Raw genomic sequence first — 22,729 nt, forward strand, 5'->3', positions numbered from 1 at the left:
AGAGAAAATGAGAATATTGAAGAGAAGTGGGTTTGATCTTGGTGATCTGTTGACTAATGGCAATACCATTAGTCACCAGATGACAATATCCATCGGCTTTGAGAACAAGTTAATATGAACATCAGGGGAGATTCATAGAAATAATCTGCAATCCAGCATTAAAGTGAACAGTCTTGGTAGTTCTCAAGAATGGGCATTCCAGACCATGAAAAAGTGAAATAAGTAGTAATGAGTACCTGAAGTACCATGTGGTTTATATGGTATTGTTGCTATAGAAATTTTTTTTCTGATAGACAGTTTGCAATGTCCAGTCTAAGACTACTGTACAAATGTTGGCATATGTGAGTGATGAGTCTGATGAAGATTTGAAGTATTTAGATAAGTGACATGGGGATCTTTTAGATAATTTGTATATCATTTTATGAAATGTTTTAACTTTTTTAATTGTTTGATTTTTTCTAAATTTTTACAGGGATGAAGATAGTGACGACGCAATGCTGTACAGTGTAAGAGAAGACAGAATTCCGTTGATTTCTCGAGCTGTCCCATCACAGCAGTGAGTAGATTTATTTTTATGGGTGCAAAGTGCCCTTTTAGCGAAGTAATTGAAAGAATAGATTTAAAACTTAAAATAGTGAATAGAATAGAAATTATCTTAATTTATTTCAGTAATTACTTATTTATTGCTACGCGTTTACAAACTTCCGAGTCATATATATTGGGTTACTACCAATCATGTTTTCTACAATCGGTCAATCTAAATTTGGCTGATTGTTTCATGCATCGTACTGGGTAAACAGTGTGCATGAGCAATTAGGAGGTTGCTCACAGCATCTCCTCACAACACTGCTGGTCGCAAAGTGAATAGGTTGTTCTCTCACTTCTCTACAATCAAGCCTTTCGCATTCATCTCAACTACCCTTTTAGTGTTTAGCGTTCATGACTTGTGTTTTATCCTTAATTCACGGTCATTTGAGTGTCTACTCATTAACTGGGAGTTACAAGTGAGAACTTATATCCAGTATATCTCAATATTCATGTTTTTGCTCAGGACGGGATAGCAACGTTTGTTGAGTCCTTTTGAGCCTGACGGAAATATTGTAGACACACATCCTCTGCGTCCTTCTTGTCTAGACAAGAGATGTTCAAGGGAATCTTCATGTAACTGTTGTAGGGAGTGTTTTCCCTCTTAATGGGAGAGTTATTCTTCTCGTTGCAGGAAACTTAAAGAGATTTCTACATTGCCGAGTCTCCTGTCGACGGGAGTTAGAGAAGAATCTCTTTCTTTGTGGCGAGAACCTCCTTTCAATATTACACATAGAGAGTTATCTGAAGCCTTATCTTCAAGCAACACACATATTCAAGAGATGATATTTGTTTACAAGAGCACGCTCTCTATTTACTTCAAAATTATGCAGTCCTGCAGCTTTCCTCTTTTTGTACAGTAATTAAGAGGTTCTTTAAATGCTGGGAAAGCATAAAAATAGCAAGATATGTTGCAGAAGGGGGGGGGGGGGGATGTTGGAGGAACTACTAAACGACCTGGAACCGACATCATAAAAAAAGTCAACCAAAGAGAAGTTTGTGACGTCAGCGTATATTTGGTATATATTCAAAATATGTACTAAAATAAAAATGGAGCAATTACTCAAAAGTAGAAAGGGCATTAATGGATTATGTGTTGATAACTAAAAGAATGTTTGGAAGATTGGAAGACGTGCACGTGTTTAGGGGTATGGCTAACGGTATGTCTGATCATTTTTTGGTGGAAGGAAAATTAGTTGTAGCAAAAGAGTGGGGGAATAGAGTAGGTGGATGTAAAAGGGAGGTAGTGAGGGTTGAAGAGCTGATAAAACCGGGGGTAAAAAGTAAATATCAGGAAAGGTTGAAAATGGCATATGACGAAGTGAGAGTAAGAGAAACTAGTAATTTAGAGGAGGAGTGGAAGTTAGTAAAAGAAAATTTTGTTGGGATTGCAAGTGATGTATGTGGGAAGAAGGTTGTTGGAGGCAGCATGAGGAAGGGCAGTGAATGGTGGAATGAAGGAGTGAAGGTAAAAGTGGAAGAGAAAAAGAGGGCTTTTGAAGAATGGCTGCAGAGTAATAGTATAGAGAAGTATGAAAAATATAGAGAGAAAAAGGTGGAAGTAAAGCGCAAGGTACGTGAGGCAAAGAGGGCAGCTGACCTGAAGTGGGGTCAGGGACTGGGTCAGTCATATGAAGAGAATAAGAAGAAGTTTTGGAAAGAAGTGAAGAGAGTAAGGAAGGCTGGCGCAAGAATTGAAGAGACAGTGAAAGATGGAAATGGAAGGTTGTTAAAAGGAGAGGAGGCAAGGAAAAGGTGGGCGGAATATTTTGAAAGTTTGCTGAATGTTGAGGATAATAGGGAGGCAGATATAATTGCTGTTCCAGGTGTTGAGGTGCCAGTGATGGGAGATGAGAATGAGAGAGAGATTACAATAGAGGAAGTGAGGAGAGCACTAGATGAAACGAGAGTAGGAAAAGCATCTGGTATGGATGGTGTGAAAGCTGAGATGTTGAAGGAAGGGGGTGTGACTGTACTTGAATGGTTGGTGAGATTGTTTAATATGTGTTTTGTGTTGTCAATGGTACCAGTAGATTGGGTTTGTGCATGTATTGTACCACTATATAAGGGTAAGGGAGATGTGCATGAGTGTTGTAATTCAAGAGGTATTAGTTTGTTGAGTGTAGTTGGAAAAGTGTATGGTAGAGTGTTGATTAATAGGATTAAGTATAAAACAGAGAATGCAATCTTGGAAGTACAGGGTGGTTTTAGAAGAGGTAGGGGTTGTATGAATCAGATTTTTACAGTTCTGCAGATATGCGAGAAATATTTAGCAAAAGGTAAGGAGGTGTATGTTGCGTTTATGGATCTGGAGAAAGCATATGATAGAGTTGATAGGGAAGCAATGTGGAATGTGATGAGGTTATATGGAGTTGGTGGAAGGTTGTTGCAAGCAGTGAAAAGTTTCTACAAAGGTAGTAAAGCATGTGTTAGAATAGGAAATGAAGTGAGTGATTGGTTTCCGGTGAGAGTGGGGCTGAGACAGGGATGTGTGATGTCGCCGTGGTTGTTTAACTTGTATGTTGATGGAGTGGTGAGAGAGGTGAATGCTCGAGTGCTTGGACGAGGATTAAAACTGGTAGGAGAGAATGACCATGAATGGGAGGTAAATCAGTTGTTGTTTGCGGATGATACTGTACTGGTAGCAGACACAGAAGAGAAGCTTGACCGACTAGTGACAGAATTTGGAAGGGTGTGTGAGAGAAGGAAGTTGAGAGTTAATGTGGGTAAGAGTAAGGTTATGAGATGTACGAGAAGGGAAGGTGGTGCAAGGTTGAATGTCATGTTGAATGGAGAGTTACTTGAGGAGGTGGATCAGTTTAAGTACTTGGGGTCTATTGTTGCAGCAAATGGTGGAGTGGAAGCAGATGTACGTCAGAGAGTGAATGAAGGTTGCAAAGTGTTGGGGGCAGTTAAGGGAGTAGTAAAAAATAGAGGGTTGGGCATGAATGTAAAGAGAGTTCTATATGAGAAAGTGATTGTACCAACTGTGATGTATGGATCGGAGTTGTGGGGAATGAAAGTGATGGAGAGACAGAAATTGAATGTGTTTGAGATGAAGTGTCTAAGGAGTATGGCTGGTGTATCTCGAGTAGATAGGGTTAGGAACGAAGTGGTGAGGGAGAGAACGGGTGTAAGAAATGAGTTAGCGGCTAGAGTGGATATGAATGTGTTGAGGTGGTTTGGCCATGTTGAGAGAATGGAAAATGGTTGTCTGCTAAAGAAGGTGATGAATGCAAGAGTTGATGGGAGAAGTACAAGAGGAAGGCCAAGGTTTGGGTGGATGGATGGTGTGAAGAAAGCTCTGGGTGATAGGAGGATAGATGTGAGAGAGGCAAGAGAGCGTGCTAGAAATAGGAATGAATGGCGAGCGATTGTGACGCAGTTCCAGTAGGCCCTGCTGCTTCCTCCGGTGCCTTAGATGACCGCGGAGGTAGCAGCAGTAGGGGAGTCAGCATTATGAAGCTCCATCTGTGGTGGAAATGTGGGAGGTTGGGCTGTGGCACCCTAGCAGTACCAGCTGAACTCGGTTGAGTCCCTGGTTAGGCTGAAGGAACGTAGAGAGTAGAGGTCCCCTTTTTGTTTTGTTTCATTGTTGGTGTCGGCTACCCCCCAAAATTGGGGGAAGTGCCTTGGTATATGTATGTATGTATGTATATTTTATTTGGTAAATACTTGACAATAAATCTTATTCATTTAAAGAAACTTTATGCGAATGACTACTGTTTTCATTGGCGGGAAATTGGCAGGCGTCCTTAGGCAGTGGTCAATAGATGGCGTTGGTGTAGCAAAACGTCGTCTGGGAAAACTAGTCTCCCAAAAAAATTTATTTAAAAAAAACACTTTAATAAGATTTACCGTATTATCAAATATTTACCAAATATAAAATATACATTTAACAAATAGTGACACTTTTGAGTAATTGCTCCATTTTTATTTTAGTATATATTTTGAATATATATACCAAATGTACGCTGACGTCACGAACTTCTCTTTGGTTGACTATTTTGATGATGTCGGTTCCAGGTTGTTTAGTACCTCCTCCACCACCCCCCATGTGCAACATATCTTGCTATTTTTTGCTTTCCCAGAATTTAAAGAACCTCTTAATTAGTGTACAAAAAGAGGAGAGCTGCAGGACTGCATAATTTTGGAGTAAATGGAGAGCGTGCTCTTGTAAACAAATACCCAAGAGATAAGAGATTGTCAATTATGCAAAGTTAGACCTTGAGGAGCCAGGTCCCAGCTCACATAATACAGGATGATAAAGTTACATGCATGTTCTATAAGGTTCTCTTGTTGGAGGGAGCCTAGAGTTGATAATGCTTTTCCCCTAAGTCAAGAGGTAACTATGTTGGTTCTCGAAAACCAAGTTTGCCATGTGACGATGGGGTCCCTAAGCTGAGGTCTTCTCTATGGAGTCTTAAGAGATCCATAGAAGTTTATAATAAGGATGGCCAGACTGTTTCAGCTGCGGTCACGCCCCAAGACTTCCCAGAACTACGCATTCCTTTCAGCCCACCCTCTCCTTCTCCACCTTGAGTAGGGAAATCGAGTAGGAGATTCACCGACACCTACACCTGACAAGATTCAAGCAGGAGTATCGTTCAGCAAGATTATGCGGTACGCACCGCAATCTCAAAGTATGATGACGTTCTTACGCGTGTCGACCTTGCACGTGAAGAACTTTCTTCATGTGCAAGACAAGCCTACAATTCATCCCAGGATATTTCATGCAAAGACAACCATATTCTAGCTTTAGGTGTGAGTACTTTTCTCTGCAATGCAGTAAGGTTGAGGCATCCTCCCTGGGAAGTTTGTGTGGTGGCTAAATTTATGGCTCCACGAACATAATTGATGAGCATAGAATGATCGATTGTTCAGGGGATTCCCTTCATGTATCTTGGAAGTTAAAGGTAGGAAAGCATACTTTTACCCTACACCTGCACTCGAACTTCAGTCTGACTCAAGATTCAACCTGACTAAATGGCGTAGAAGAGGCCTGCTTTGAAGATGAAACAGGGGCTTTTCAGGTAATAAGCCTTATACTTGTAATGTACCAAATGTGGAAAAAGTACATCTTGAGGATGAACATGATGAACGAGAAAGTAGCCTCACCAGACCTGCCTCAGCCCCCTTATCTTGCCATAATGTTCGCGCGAATAAAAAAAGGGAGGACATTCGAGGCAAACAATGATTTTCTTATAATCTTGATAGCTGGCATAATGTTAAACCAACGAGGGCCACTGCTGTGAGCGCTAGCACCGTCCCAACAGAAGTTAATCCTCTCGGTACTTTTAGGTCGGTGTTAGAAATGCCTCAAGCTACAAGAGTTAGGAACCTAATCCTTCACCTAGGAAACATCACAGTTTACCCTAGAAAAACCCGTCACTGAGTGTAAAGTGGAAAATAGGATTCAGTTGCAGGCACAGAATCCTAAACACAATTACAATATGGCCTAAAACTCTCAAAACAAACGGAAGAGATGCTAAATCTATTTAACACAAAGGTTTTAGCCTTGGAGAATTGTCTGAGCCAACAGGTCCCCAGGGTTACCACTGCTGGCCCTGTCTGAGCAAAGGGATTTATTTGCCTCCTCGGGGGCTTTTCAGAGCCCATTGCTGTTATTATTATTATTATTTCTGGGCTCAACCTGTGTCGCTCCGTGAAATGCTCCTTAAAGCACCATTTCTAAGATATAAATGCTGCTAAATATACCAGAGAAAAAGTTGCATGGAATGCCAGGAATATACTCAGCTCGCTCACCCTTATAGGGTGTCGGTATAGTAACTAGGGCGTGCTAAAACCACTATCAGAGGTCCCTTACCAAGTAGTCTTCTCCTTTCTCAACATCCCTCGTTACTACGAGGTGCCGTTCTACATCCCACTACTACCACTACTACCCACGCGACTCCCTTCATTCCTTCTATAGCACCATGATATCAACACGCGTTCTGTGTTCGGAACCTTTATTTTCTTTGTAGTGAAGATGTTTGAACTTCTGGAGACTCCTACTCCCAAGTTAAGTATTGCAATTATCAATTTTGATAAGTTGAGGTAGCGACACATAAAATTAAATATATTGTTAATTTTTAAATATGTAACTTCCCTGGTAGTTACATATATATAGCTTAAATCCCGCGTTTTGACGTGGCACGACAGAAATTCAATCGTGGCGATCGCCGCCATGACAGTAGGTGGTCATACATGAGTGCCATCACTCGTAGGTTATTATAACCATTCCCAACATCTTCAGAAATTCTCTGTCGTTGATCGTGTCAACTCCTATTCTACAATTTGGTGAAGTACCTTTTGTCTGATTATTGTTAATAGCTTTCGCTGCCTTTCATCTATCGAAGATTTTATATAGGATAATTTTTTTGCGGGTCCAACTTGGACAGTTTAAGTGAACTTGATTTCATACAAAGATGTCCAGACCCAGTAATGGCTCTTCTGTTGTTAAACTTTGGTTGTTGGGCTAGACCAGCTTTCGAGCTGCTCTTTCTTCCCGCACTGTAATTAACAGGGAGCATGTATGTATTTGTTTTCGTTCCTTGTATTGAGGGATCAAAGATTTTTTCCCCCTACTTTATTAACGAACAACTCTTAAAATTATAATGGAAGGAAGACATTTCCTACATTAAACATTGTGATATTACTATTTTGTAACGTAACTCTTAGCAGAGGGGAATGTGATTACCTTGTAGGAATTCAGTCCTTCTTGGTGATGAAGTCACATTCATGTGACGTAATCCGTTTAGTATAACTTGCATTTTATGAATTATTTTCTTTCTTGCAAGAAATTTTTTAAATATTAGCTTTCTAAGCATAAGTATGTTTATATTGTAAAGAAATATTTTAATTTCAAGTATATATTTGTCCTATTAGTATATTTCGCTTAGTCAATTTTCGATTTAGAGTTTTCTCGAGCATACAGTCATTTTACGCTCGTAGTACGACTAAGAGAGATGTCCGATATTAAACGATCATTATTGTTTCACAATACTTGTATCGTTATTTAATATTTCGCTTTTGAGAATACTAATATTATTCATATATCCTATTGTATTTTCATTCTGGCCCTTGACTAAAGAGAATATTCTCTCGCAACGGGCAGATCTATTATGATCTAATGTGAAATAGTTTAAAGAGCTAGTGTTCAATGGCACATATAATGACGCAATGCAGTCAAGCAACGATAAGTAATACTCTTGTCAATCGTTTTTTTGTTTTCACAATTACTGGTATCGTTATTTTATATTTCGATTTTGAAAATACTAATATTAATCATATATTCTATTGTATTTTCTTTCTAGCCCTTGACGAAAGAGTATAATCTCTCGTAACGGGTAGGTCTATTAAAAGTGCTAGTATTCAGTGTCAGTGCAGTGGAGGGTGCGTTCGTTCGTGTCCATCATAATCCCAGCCGGGGACCTCTTCCATGCTCCCCAACCCCTGGGAGAAGGAAAGTCAAAAGGCAAAAGGATATGGCAGACCTTGATAGCGAACGAACGTCCCCTCGAACGATCATGTTAACAATGTACAGATCGCTCCATCTTAATAGTAAAAACGAGGTTAAAAATGTATGCGTCTTCATCGGACGCAAAAATCGCGACGGGGTTGGAGCCAACCACTACGTTCTAAACCACGCAAGAGACGTATGTCTCCTAATAAACCCTCCTGCAGTGACTGTGTTCACCGGAGGTGTTCCTTTCGGACTAAGACTACGTGTCAGCACCGAAACAATTGCGTAAGACACATAGTCCGTCGGATAAAGAAGGTGCTCAACTCACAACAATCGATACACGTAACACGATTCAGATCACGCACTAGAAGTATCGACAGTTGACGATACCTCTCAGCAATCACTACATAGTTCAGTTAAATCACACGACGCTTATTATGTATCTTATTTGTCAGAATTAAAAACGTCTATTTCGTCTCTGTTGACGCTTACGATTCTCGGGCACAGCGATAGACCAAGAAAACGGTCTTCCGATAGTATCGGACAGCATAGTTCTCCGATACTCAGCATCGCTCCCTCCCAGCGATCAGCTTGCGTTGCTGCAAGCGTAAGGACGGACGCATGCGGCAGTCTGGTCTCATCCTCACGGCAGTCGCAGACACCAGTCTGGTCTTTCCTTCACGGCAGACGCAGACACCAGTCTGGACTCTCCTTCACGGCAGACGCAGATGCCAATCTGGTCTCTCGGGAGAGATCTCTCACAACAATCGATACATACAAGTATCGACAGTTGACGATACCTCTCTGCGAAACGCTCCCTCGCAGTGATCAGCTCGCTTTGCGGCAAGCGTTAGGACGGACGCATGCGGCAGTCTGGTCTCTTCCTCACGGCAGTTGCAGACACCAGTCTGGTCTCTCCTTCACGGCAGACACAGACGCCAGTCTGGTCTCTCCTTCACGGCAGACGCAGACGCCAGTCTGGTCTCTCGGGGGAGATCTCTCACAACAATCGATACATAGAAGTATCGACAGTTGACGATATGCAGCAGTCTGGTCTCTCCCTCACGGCAGACGCAGACACACATGCCACGGCGGACGCAGCAATCTGGACGCATGCAGCAGTCTGTAATCTCACGGCAAAGTGGATGCATGCGGCAGTCTGGACATATACTAGACGCATGCAGTCAGGTTTTGTCACATGTCACCGTAGACAAACATTTGTCTCTTCTTTGCGATTGACTGGACGCGTTTCCTCGCCGCTCGCGGCAAACTCACGGCATTTGGGACTCATGCTTTAGACTGATACCTCTCAGAGAAACATACAACAGTCTCAAGCTAGACCCGTGATGGACTCGTATGGTTGGAACTTGTCCTCGCAACAGGATAGACAAGTTTTTTATCTCTCCTTCACGATTTTCTGAACCCATAACTAACGCTCCCTCGCTTCACGCTGTTGACATACAACATGCTGGACGCATGCGTTCATAGATTTTCCCTCACATGGGTTTACAGATGCTGTTGCTCCCTTACAGCATGATGATCTTATGCTAGAAGCACTAGAACCTGTCTCTCTCTCGAACTTGATGTGATACTTTTTCGCAACTGGACGATATCCTTCACAAGATTTCTTCCAGACAAGATGAATTATTTTGGAAGATAATAACTGTCACAATGACGAGGTTTTGTCTCCTACTCATTCGAATCAGAGAATCGATGTTCCATTAGCCGAATTAAAAGACGAATCTCAGGATTCATTACAGTCTACTAAAAAAAAAAAAAAAAAAAAAAAAATGGTTCTGGCTAGATGGGTTAAGAGAGTTTTCTCAACCCTCAACCAATGGATGTCCAAGAGAAGGTTCTAGGGAAGGCCTCCTTTTTCTTTTCCTCAGGTCAACCATGAGCAAGTCGTAGTTTGTGGTCCAATTTTGAAATAGACCATCGGCTGAAGTAAACTTTTAGACAATAAAAGTCTTCAGCCTTATGGACTGGACTCTCGGAACTCTCGCAGAAGCCACAGACCCTAGGAACAAGGCTCAGATGCATCTGTTTGCCTGTTTGTTTAAGGCCTGGAGGGATATCCCCATCAAACTTTCTGCCCTTTTCATGGCAGGAGTTCTTAAAAAGACCTCAGAGGATTGCGACTGGATATCAAGCTCGCAGATTCTCAAGTCAATAAACCGAATAAAAAAGTGAGACGTTTTATGCCTCCCATGTCGTCTATACCCCTAGAGCTGACAACAGTCCACTCAGGAGACAAGGCAGCAGCTCTTTAAGAACAAGTGAGCCTTATGCTGTCAGCTTCATTCATAGGAATATAGAGGTCACCTCATCGGAGGGGTCTTTACATCATACTTTTCCTAGTTCCGAAACACTCGGGAGGGATGAAAACCTGTTCTGGACATCAGTCCATTGTACACATAAAGGGAGTAAGGTTTCTTCTTTGTACCTGGACTACTGACCACTCAGAGAAGAATCACAAGTAAAGTGTCTGGAGGCTCTTCAAAGGTTAATGCCCTTAACGCAACAGTTAGGTCTGATGGTAACCTGGCCAAATCTCAACTAACACCCTCACAGAATTTAATTTTTCTTGGGATGATAGTCGATTCAGTTCGCGTTCAAGGCGCTCCGGAAATGTCGCAAGGACTTTCCCCTGGTGGTCACCCGGCTACGGTTGACGATCCCTCGCAGCAGTCATCACACGGTTTAGTTCGCGCACACGGCGCGCTTCATGTGTCTGGTCTGTCTTAACTAGAGAAGTCGATTTCGTCCCTGTTTGACACATACGATTTGCGACAAGGATCCTTGGATAGAGTCTCAGAGGAAATGACACTTAAATATCAAAGATCTAGTGGCCATTCACCGAGCCCTGATTACTCACTTCATAGAAAGAGAGAATAACGTCAGAAGGGATCTTCTCAGCAGAAGGCAAGTTCTTACTGCAGAATGGACCCTACATCACGAGGTGTGCACCAACCTGTGAATGATTTTGGGGTCAACACTCGTTAGACCTCTTCGCCTCACAAATGACATAGAGGTTTCCGGTATTTTGCTCTCCAGTACCAGACCAGGAAACAGTCACACTGTACGCTTTTCTTCTGAACTGGAAAGGTCTAAATGTGTACTCTTTTCCTCCTTTCAAGATCGTGGACAGAGTCCTGAAAAGATTCAGGGATTCGCCCAACGTCCGCATTACCATGATAGCTCCTTTTTTTTTTTGGTCTATGAGACATTGGGTTGTGGAGATGATGGAGTGGCTGGTAGATACCCCCAGATCATGACCACTATTAGGGTTGATTAATCTGTGTGGTATATATTTAGAGTGCAGTGCAGGAATAATAGAATTTTCTCTACCAATACCCCTATAACCAATATAGCAGAGTTTTCTGTTGTATCTACGTACAAAAGAGAAGCTAGCTATGCCTTGCATCAAGGGTTACCTCAGCATATTAACCTCTGTCTTTCGTAACCGAAACTTTGGCGTGTCGGGTAACAAGGACCTCTCAGATCTCATTAGATCTTTTGAGACAACCAAGAGGAAGGACAATCCAATCTCCTCATGGAACCTAGATGTAGTCCTGGCCTTTTTAACCTCAAGTAGGTTTGTACAGTTGGACAAGTCATCTTGGAAGTATCTTACCAAGAAGACTTTTTCCCAATTTCATTGGCTTCAGTCAAAGAAGTAGGAGTGTTTAAAACCATCAGCAAGAAAATGGGCTTTAATGGAGACAATGCAATTTGCTCCCTTCAGCTAGGCTTCCTTTTCAAACACGAGACAGACAGCCTATGATGCTCAATTAAAAAGCCCTCTTTCCCTTTATCAAAGAATACCCTGGCTTTTTTCATTAAGGATTTAATAAGGGAAACTCCAAGATTGTGAGTAGGAAGTTTTCCCTATCCTTAAGGTAAAACCACACGAGGTTAGAACTGTAGCAATTTCTAAGACTTACAAACACGATAGGTCAGTGAAGTCAATTTTGGAGCATACTTTCTGACGAAGTAAATCAATCTTCACAGACTGCTATCTCAAAGATGTCCAGACCCAGTATGAGGATTACTATTCCCTGGGTCCGTACATTACCTCCGTCTTCTTAGTTGGAGAAGGGTCTACTGCCTCTTCCCTATAACTCAATATATACCCTTGCCTTTTTTCTTGTACTTGTTTATAGATTGTTTGCGAGGGTTGTCGCAGCCTTCCGTCAGTTCTGATGCAAGTCAAGTTAGTTTTAATGCGTTCACAGTTATCTGTGAAGCTTTTTGCAGCCTTCCGTCAATCTGGGATGCAAATCAAATTAGTTTTAATATGGAGTAGGTGGTCAAAATCAGTATCCTTGGCTATGCCAGGTTTGCAAGGGTGGTGGTCTAGCCACTCTAAGGGTCGTGGACCTTGTGGCAGCCCCAAGAGACTTTTCAGCCCCCTGAGTGGATCGCTGAGTCTCTTAAGGAACGCAGGCGAAATGAGGCAGTATCATTGTGAAGCCAGCTTCCTTATCAAGTTGTAACGCCAGAATCAGTATCCTTGGCTATGCCAGGTTTGCAAAGATGGTGGTCTAGCCACTCTAAGGGTCATGTACCTTGTGGCAGCCCCAAGAGACTTTTCAGTCCCCTGAGTGGATCACTGAGTCTCTTAAGGAATGCAGGCGATATGAGGCAGTATCATTTTAAAGCCAGCTTCCTTATCAAGTTAAAACGCCAGAATCAGTATCCTTGGCTTTGCCAGGTTTGCAAGGGTGGTGGTCTAGCCACGCTAAGGTCGACGACCTTGTGGCAACCCCAAGAGACTTTTACAGCCCACTGAGTGGATCGCTGAGTCTCTTAAGGAATGCAGGCAAAATGAGGCAGTATCATTGTGAAGCCAGCTTTCTTATCAGGTTAGAACCAAATTGTTAGTACTACTATTGTAGTTATTAATAATTATACGAATTCCCAAGGGGATGAGGTTTTCAACCCACCTCCAACTGTGTGAATCAGCTATATATATGTAACTACCAGGGAAGTTACATATTTAAAAATGGTATTTTTAAATATTTAACTTAGCCGGTGAATATATAGCTGCAAGTCTGTTGCTCGACAGACAAAAAAACTGTACAAAAAAACTCGCCAGCGATCGCTATACAGGTTGCGGGTGTGCCCATCAGCGCCAACTGTCGGCCAGATACCAAACTCCATGTAAACAAAGACTCAATTTTCTCTCTGTCGACGTGTCGACAAGACGTACTTTACTCGCTGTTGAAACCTGGAGTTTTTCCCATCATCTTTGGTGAAGTACTATATTCTGGTTTGAGCTTTCGCAGTACAGGTGTTTTATCTTCATTTTAAATCTTGAAATCGTTTTGGATAGATTTAATTTTTGGTGACAAAGAGAGTATGGACTTTCTTTGACTTTTAAATGGCCGACCCTTCCCTTAGACGGAAGTGTGTTTAGGCTTTTAGTAATTATCTTATCACGTTATAAATTAATTATAGATTTTCCTCTATATATTTTATATCTCACCGCCTATATTAGGCCTCTTCGATTAACTTTCCATTTATAATAAACATAAAAAATAAATTTTAATGTTTTGTTTATATGCGACCTTTCCTGAGAGTAGGCGGTCCTAACTTGGAAACCGAAGTTAAACAACGTTGAGCCCTTTGCAATCGTAAATAGCTTTTAAAGAGCTAATGATTTAAAACCTTTTAAATGAATATTTTTAATAAATATTTTATGAAAGAATTTCTTTGAATAGTCTTCGTACTGTTTTCAAAGATGAACTAACGTTTAGTTTATTTATACTACGCAGTTTGCGCTCTATCGTTACGATAGAGAGAGAGAGTATCACGATTTCACTTTGCAGAAAGAGTAAATCGATTCTGACGTTTTGTTCATTCTTCTTTCAAAGCTTAAATGTTTTAAATTCTATTTTAAGGAACTTTTTAATTGAAAAACCTTTCAGTTTTTTCCTTTGGTCAAATAACATGTTTTTTTTACGAAATGTAATTGGGCTCTTCTCTTAGGTACGAAATCAAGAGAGAAAGAGAGAGAGAGATAGAGACGGAGGGAGAGAGAGGAGAGAAAATGTTCCGTTCAAGCGGGTAACGTTGTTCTCGAGTTACTCTCGTCCCTAGTCTCTGTACGGGGAGAAAGGATAAAACGTTTTTAGTTTTTTATTCTTGTCCCCAGGCAATGTGCGGTGAGAGATTGAAACCGTAGTTTTGAATGAACTAGTGTTTAGTCTCTTCCCCAGCCACTGATTTTTTTATCTTAAAATATGTTTACTGTTTTTTTGCTGGTATTAATGAGCTTGCATTATACGACTGATTTCGCAATTACTACCTTTTGATGAGGGTAGAATTGCGTGCTTCAGGTAGAAATCAGTAAAAGTTTCGATTTCAGTGAAATAAGTGCAAAACAGAAAATCGAAGTGATAAAGTGATATTGCGCAAAGTGTTACAGTGTTGCGTCCGAGGGTTCGTCTGTTCGTGCCTGTCGTTCACCTTGTCCAGGACCTCTTGCAAGCTCCCAAGCCCAGGGGAGAAGTAATGTCGAACGACTTATGGGTTCGAGAGGCCTTGATCAGCGAACAGACGTTTCCCTCTATGGTATCGGGTGTATCTTACCAAGATCTCCCCTACCATAAGGCGAGAGAGACGTTTTTCTCCTCGTCATCCGAAGGCTTTTAGCATAAGAAACCTGTAACAAGGTTTCGAGGCCCTTAAGCGAAAGTCAGTCCTTTCAGGACAGGTCCAGCGTCCTGGTTGCAGCCATTAGGACAGCTCTGACCCTATGCAGTCATCGGAAAACTGCTCGCCGCCTAACAAAAGCGTAACACAGACTCCGAGAGTCTTTTTTGTTGGCAAAGTGTTGCGGTCACAGACGTTACCCTCGTCTCTTACCACAACCATTTCCGTTGATCCTTAATGGGTTGTACGGCAAGACATGCAGAATATGCTTGCCTCCCTTATGGAAGACTATTCTGCCGATTAGTCCGTTGAGTCTAGCCGTTTATCTCATCGATATCCTGGCTTTCAGCCAACCTAACGTTCCTTTGTGCATCCTGTTGACGTTGGCGTAGCTAAGTCACCTCAGTCAGGTTGTTTAGAACCACACTCGATGCGGTCTCGTGTGGATTTTCAGCCACATTTGGACGTTAGGCCACTTGCTGATGCTCCTGTTGACGTTCAGGACATTCGCTAACAATCGGAGTTGACTTGTTTTGACGCTGTGCGTCAACCTCCGCATTCTAGAGTTGTTTTGACTGCTCAGTCTAGGCAGTCAAAGCAGTCTCGAGTGGACGCTGTGCGTCCTCACGCACCTGTTGTTGTTGACAGTTCAGTTGTTGACAGTTCACAGACTGTCAAGCAGTTACATGACGTTGCGTCCTGGTCCGCTACTAATGCACCAGTGCGTGTGGACTCTGCTTGTAAAGCATTGCCACCACGGTAGGTCTCTCCCTTGCTTGAGACTCGTCTTTTATCGGACAAGGTTCCTGTAGATGAGGAAGTTGCTGTTCCCCCTCCTACTGATATTCCCTTGAGGACTCTGTCAGACGGAGAGGAGCCTAAAGCTGCTTAGCCCTCTATGGACTTTAATTAAATCATGCTGATTTTTAAGGATCTTTGTCCGGATCTTTTTGTAACTGCTGCTCCTCGTTTGCCTAAACGTCAGAGCTTACACTAGGCCTAGCTACTTCGAAGCCGTTGTTTATAAGCTAGTGCTCTCTCGCTCTCCTAGAGAGCTTTACGTTTGCTAGGCGACTGGTTTATCACCAGGAGGAGTTTGGGGGATACAGCCTTTGCTTTCCCTTCTTTTAAACTGGCTTATAGAGCGAGAGTCTGATATGACACGAGAGAAGTTCTCGGCTTGGGAGTTCCTGCCTCTGCCCAGATAGACTTCTCAAATCTCGTAGACTCTCCCTGGCGCCTGGCCAGGAGACGCTCCAAGTTTTTTACAGGTCAACTTCACAGCTGTTTTCGAGCCTTTGAAGTTTTGCTGTACAATTTTGTCATGCATAAACAAGGCTTTCAGGGATGGAAAGCGGTACCGCCTCAGTCGCTAACCCCGTCTGTTGCCGCACCTGCTCCCGTAGACCCTAAATGGGCTTTGCTGCAAGACATGCAGTCCAAGCTTGCGTCCTTGATAGAGGACTTTAATGCGGAGAAGGTTGCTGCCGAACCTTCTGGCCAACAACCTTCCAACCGGTCGGTTGTGCGTCCTGTTGACGCTGAGGTAACCTTCTCGCGTCTACCAGTTGAGGTGGTTCCTCCACCGATGCGACCCAGTGTGGGTTGCCAGCCGCACGTTGACGTTAAGCGACGCTCGGAGGTGGTTGTTGACGTTCAGGACGTTCAACAACCAGCAGAGGTGACTTGTTTTGACGCGGTGCGTCAACCTCAGCAACCCGGTATGGTGTTGACTGCACAACCCAGACGGTCTAGACAGTCTCGGGTGGACGCTGTGCTTCCTCGCGCACCCATGGTTGTTGACAGTTCACAGACTGTGCAGCAGTTCCATGACGTTGCGTCCGGCTCCGTCACGCATGCACCAGTGCGACCGGACTCAGCGAGCCAGACGTTGCCCACTCCGTTGCCGTTTCCTCATCAGTTTTCGGATGAGGAACTATCTGATGAGGACGTTGCTGAACAACAAGACGATCAGCCCCCAGAATAGATCAAGCCCTGCTATCCATCCAGAAGATGCTGAAGAAGGAACGCTGCTCAGTCAGGCTGTGGATGAGTCTGGTGGGGACGCTGTCATCCCTGGAACAGTTTGTATCACTAGGAAGACTACACCTCCGTCCTCTTCAATACCATCTGGCTTTTCACTGGAAAAAGGACAAGACGCTAGAAGCGGTCTCGATCCCGATTTCCGAAAAGATAAAGTCTTGTCTGACTTGGTGGAAGGACAATATCAACCTAAGAGAGGGTCTTCCCCTGGCTGTTCAGACTCCCCACCACGTTCTCTTCTCGGACGCATCGGACTTGGGCTGGGGCGCGACACTGGACGGTCAGGAATGCTCAGGTCTGTGGAACTCGAGTCAGAGGAGCATGCATATCAACTGCAAGGAGCGGTTGGCAGTTCATCTGGCCTTGAAAAGCTTCGAGTATCTCCTTCGAGGCAAAGTGGTGGAAGTAAACTCGGACAACACCACGGCCTTGGCGTACATCTGCAAACAAGGAGGTACCCACTCACTGACGTTGTACGAGATCGCAAGGGACCTGCTCATCTGGTCAAAAGGTCAAGACATCTCCCTAGTAACGAGTTTCATCCAAGGCGAATTGAACGTCATAGCACATTGTCTCAGTCGGAAAGGGCAAGTAATTCCAACCGAATGGACCCTCCACAAGGATGTGTACAAGAGACTTTGGGCCACTTGGGGTAAATCATCCATAGTTCTCTTTGCAACCTCGCTGACCAAGAGGCTTCCAATCTATTGCTCTCCAGTCCCGGACCCAGCAGCAATACATATAGATGCTTTCCTCCTAGATTGGTCACATCTGGATCTCTACGCATTCCCACCGTTCAAGATTGTCAACAAGGTACTGCAGAAGTTCGCCTCTCACGAAGGGACAAGGTTGACGTTAGTTGCTCCCCTCTGGCCCGCGATAGAATGGTTCACCGAGATACTTCGATGGTTAGTAGACGTTCCCAGAAGTCTTCCTCTAAGGGTAGACCTTCTACGTCAGCCACACGTAAAGAAGGTACTCCAAAGCCTCCACGCTCTTCGTCTGACTGCCTTCAGACTATCGAAAGACTCTCGAGAGCTAGAGGCTTTTCGAAGGAGGCAGCCAGTGCGATTGCTAAAGCAAGGAGAGCGTCTACCATTAGAGTCTACCAATCGAAGTGGGAAGTCTTCCGAGACTGGTGCAAGTCAGTTTCTGTATCCTCGACCAGTACCTCTGTAGCTCAAATAGCTGATTTTCTCTTATACCTGAGAAAAGGACGATCCCTTTCAGCTCCCACTATCAAGGGCTACAGAAGCATGTTGGCATCGGTCTTCCGGCATAGAGGCTTAGATCTTTCCAACATAAAGATCTGCAAGACCTCCTTAAGTCTTTTGAGACCACCAAGGAGCGTCGTTTGGCTACCCCTGGATGGAATTTAGACGTGGTACTAAGATTCCTCATGTCAGACAGGTTGGAGCCGTTACAATCAGCCTCCCTGAAAGATCTCACTCTTAAGACTCTTTTCCTGGTATGCTTAGCCTCGGCTAAAAGAGTCAGTGAGATTCATGCCTTCAGCAAGAACATCGGATTTTCGTCGGAAAAAGCCACTTGTTAGCTGCAACTTGGTTTTCTAGCCAAAAATGAGCTGCCTTCTCGGCCTTGGCCTAAATCTTTCGATATTCCCAGCTTATCGGAGATCGTAGGCAATGAACTAGAAAGAGTCTTATGCCCTGTTAGAGCTCTTAAGTTCTATTTAAAGCGTACTAAACCTTTACGAGGCCAATCTGAAGCTTTATGGTGTTCAGTTAAGAAACCATCCTTGCCTATGTCAAAGAATGCTTGGTCAGACTTTATCAGATTGTTAATACGAGAAGCTCATTCACATCTGAGTGAGGAAGACCGAACTTTGCTTAAGGTGAAGACGCACGAAGTTGGAGCTGTAGCAACTTCCGTGGCCTTTAAGCAAAATATATCTCTGCAAAGTATAATGGACGCAACCTATTGGAGAAGCAATTCAGTGTTCGCGTCATTTTACTTGAAAGATGTCCAGTCTCTTTACGAGAACTGCTACACACTGGGACCATTCGTAGCAGCGAGTGCAGTAGTGGGTGAGGGCTCAACCACTACAATTCCCTAATTCCATATCCTTTTAATCTGTCTCTTGAAATGTTGTTTTTTATGGGTTGTCCGGAAGGCTAAGAAGCCTTTCGCATCCTGGTTGATTTGGCGGGTGGTCAAAGTCATTTCTTGAGAGCGCCCAGATTAGGGGTTTGATGAGGTCCTGTTGTATGGGTTGCAACCCTTGATACTTCAGCTCCTAGGGGTCTGTCAGCATCCTAAGAGGATCGCGAGGCTCCGTAAGGAAGACGTACTTATAAGGCAGAGTAATCGTCTAAGTCGACTTCCTTACCAGGTACCTATTTATTTTGTTTTTGTTATTTTGATAACTTCTAAAATGAAATAAAAACTCTTAGCTCATAAGATGTAAACATATTTAACTGGTCTCTACCCACCACCCTGGGTGTGAATCAGCTATATATTCACCGGCTAAGTTAAATATTTAAAAATGATATTTTAATTATAAAATAAATTTTTGAATATACTTACCCGGTGAATATAAATTAAACGACCCTCCCTTCCTCCCCAATAGAGACGCAGTGGGATGAGGAGAAAATTGAGTCTTTGTTTACATGGAGTTTGGTATCTGGCCGACAGTTGGCGCTGATGGGCACACCCGCAACCTGTATAGCGATCGCTGGCGAGTTTTTTTGTACAGTTTTTTTGTCTGTCGAGCAACAGAGTTGCAGCTATATATTCACCGGGTAAGTATATTCAAAAATTTATTTTATAATTAAAATATCATTTTTATTATAAAATAAATTTTTAAATATACTTACCTGGTAGTTACATATATAAAAGGGCCCTCCCTCCTCCCCTCTGAAAACAGAGACATCGAATTTCTGAAGATGTTGGGAATGGTTCTAATAACCTACGAGTGATGGCACTCATGTGTGACCACCTACTGTCATGGCGGCGATCGCCACGAATTTTGAATTTCTGTCGTGCCGCGTCGAAACGCGGGATTAAAGCTATATATATGTAACTACCAGGTAAGTATTTTTCAATATTAATCTTACCCGATAATCATGTAGCTGTCAACTCCGTTGCCCGACAGAATTCTACGGAAGGGATACGCCAGCGATCACTATACTAGAAGGGGGTGTACTCACCAGCGCCACCTGTGGCCAGGTACTGCAGTACTTCTTGTTGACACCACCTCAATTTTTTCCTCTGTCGTGCTTCCGGCAAGACCTACATGGATACGCTTATAATTTTGGAGTCTTGTTCACGGTTTTTGGTGAAGTATTGCTCTAAGATTTCAGCTTTCGCTATACTGGAAACTTGTCTATTAGCTTAGATAGCTTTTATATTGATTTGATTAATGGTTAACGATCTTTTGCTTTAATTGGAATCCCCCTTGACTGTTCTTTGATTCAAGATGTCCGACCTTTCTCAAGCTCCTCCCCAAAGACGATGTAGGACTTGTATTAGGCGTATTCCGAAGGCCTCGGTTGATCCTCACACCGTTTGTTCCGACTGTAGGGGAAAATCCTGTCAGTTGGAAGATCGATGTGAGGAATGCGCCGGACTTTCGGAACTTGATTTTGTTCGATTCCTCAAGTATACCACTAAGTTAGAGAGAGAGAGAGTTAGGAGGAGTTCGGCTCGCTCTTCGCTTTATTCCTCACCCCATGATCCTCAACCTTTTCCTCCCCCTGTAGTGGCTACCCCCGAACCTACTATTTGTGCTCAGCCTGATATGTCTGATGTTTTACGTGCCATTCAGGCTTTAGGTGATAAAGTGGAGTCGGTAGTGAGTGACCACAAGTTCCTCTTGGCGGACGTCAAGGAACTTAAAGTGAAAAGTGCAGTGGGAAGTGGTAGTGCCAGTGCTGTGCCGAGTGCTAGTGTCAGTGTCAGTGTTGTGCGTGAGGGTACTTCTGTGCGTGCCAGTCGTCCTCCCAGTCCGGGACCTCTTGCAAGCTCCCAAGCCCAGGGGAGAAGCAATGTCGAAGGGCAAAAGGGTTCGGCAGGCCTTGATCGGCGCACAGAAGTATCCTCGGTGGTTGCGGGCGTATCTTACAGAGATCGTCACTCCCACTCTCAGACGATTGAGCCTTTATTTTTCTCGTCTGCAGAAGAATTTTCGGGGAGAAAACGCTGGACTCAGGTCTCAAGACCTCTTAAGCGTAAAGTCCAGACCTCACGAGTTCAACAGCCCGGATGTAGTCATTGGGCTAGCTCTGACTCGCCGCAGTCATCAGGTGACTGCACACCTCCTAAGAGAGGTAAGGCGATGCCTCAACAGACCTCAACTTCTGTTAAGGCTTTGCCTCAACAGACCTCATCGTCTGTTGATCCCAAGATGGCTTTGCTGCAGTCCATGCAGTCGCAGCTTGCGGTCTTAATGCGTGAGTTTCAGGCAGAGAAGGTTACACCTCCTCCTGCGAGCGCTCCTCCTCCTCTCCGCAGTCCAGTCTGCCAGACGTACGAAGTTGAGGTTCCTCAAGCTACCTCCATGCGTGAGCTACCGCGTTGGGAGTTGCCAGTTACCAGCGTTGTGCAGCAACCTCCACCTTCCTTAAGGCAGGAATCTCTTACCACGCGACAACCTCCTCAACAATGGGGACAGGAGTCTTATGCCTTACAACCTCCTCTTCCTTTGAGGCAAGAGTTTCTTGCAGTAAGACCATCCTCGAGGCAGCAACCTCTTGAGGTACGACAACCTCTACCATCCTTGAGGCAGCCACCTCAGCTCTCGCAGCTGCTACCTCCACTTTCCTCGAGGCGAGAACCTCAACTCTCGAGGCAAGCACCTCAAGAACCTCAACTCGTGAGACAGGAGCCGCGTTCTGCGCAGCCGCCACCTCAACTCTCGCAGCTCACACCTCAAGAACCTCAACTCGTGAGACAGGAATCTCTTACTGCGCAACCACCTCAACCCTTGAAGCAAGCGCAACTCTTGAGACAGGAACCGCATGCAATGAGTCAGCCACCTCAACGCATGCATCTACCACCTTCTCCTCTACTTGACCAGTCTTTGCAGCCTGAACCTCAGGTTTTACTTCAGTCGCCTCTCACCACACTTGCTCCTCAAACCTCCGCAGAACCTCCTTCATCCCAGCCTCATGACTTTGTCATTACCAGCCCTCATCCTCTTCAACAGAGACTTGAGGATGAGACCGCAAGTGTTTATGCACCCGCTTGTCAGGATTCTGCTGTTCAGCATACCGCTGTAACTTTACCTCTCGCTTCTCAACACTCAGGTGATGAGGTTTCTGAGGAGGAAGCTGCGCACCTAGATGATCCCTCTTCGGACGTGGAGGAACCCAAGTCGTTACCACCCTCCATTGACTTTCGCAAGGTCCTGGCTCTTTTCAGAGAGGTTTACCCGGATCATTTTGTTTCTGCTACCCCTCGCTCTCCTCCATCAGAGTTTTCTCTAGGCATGCAACCGGTTAAGTCGGCCTACACTAAGCTCGTCTTTGCTAGATCCTCTAAGAGAGCTTTAAGAATGTTAGGGGATTGGTTGCAGTCCAAACAACAACTAGGGAAGACTTCATTTATGTTTCCTCCTACTAAGCTGACTTCTAAGGCGGGCGTATGGTATGCCACAGGAGAGGAACCAGGCTTGGGAATCCCTGCCTCTGCCCAGGCAGACTTCTCAAGTTTGGTTGACTCTCCACGTAGATCGGCTATGAGGCGCTCTAAGGTCTGCTGGACCTTTTCCGACTTAGACCACTTCTTAAAGGGTGTCTTTCGCGCCTTTGAGATTTTCAATTTTCTCGACTGGTGCCTGGGGGCCTTGAGCAAGAAGACTGCCCCTTCTGACAAGGACTCGGCCATGCTTATAATGTCCTGTATGGATAAAGCAATTCGCGATGGGTCCGGCGAACTTGCCTCCATGTTTGTTTCGGGAGTACTCAAGAAAAGGGAACAACTGTGCACTTTCCTTTCCACTGGTATCACCTCTTG

At 44.0% G+C, this 22,729-nt stretch overlaps 1 protein-coding gene across 4 annotated transcripts in view; it reads left to right on the forward strand.

The window, feature by feature from the left end:
- LOC137624350 (equilibrative nucleoside transporter 1-like) overlaps positions 1–22,729 on the forward strand; it is a 788,303-nt gene that overhangs the window by 649,652 nt on the left and 115,922 nt on the right. For all 4 annotated transcript variants that reach the window (XM_068355039.1, XM_068355041.1, XM_068355037.1 and 1 more), the window contains exon 3: positions 473–556. In XM_068355039.1, the coding sequence (XP_068211140.1) occupies positions 473–556 (84 nt within the window). The remainder of the gene's footprint in view (positions 1–472; positions 557–22,729) is intronic.

The sequence above is a fragment of the Palaemon carinicauda genome, chromosome 31, assembly GCF_036898095.1.
Source record: "Palaemon carinicauda isolate YSFRI2023 chromosome 31, ASM3689809v2, whole genome shotgun sequence".
Classification (NCBI taxonomy): domain Eukaryota; kingdom Metazoa; phylum Arthropoda; class Malacostraca; order Decapoda; family Palaemonidae; genus Palaemon; species Palaemon carinicauda.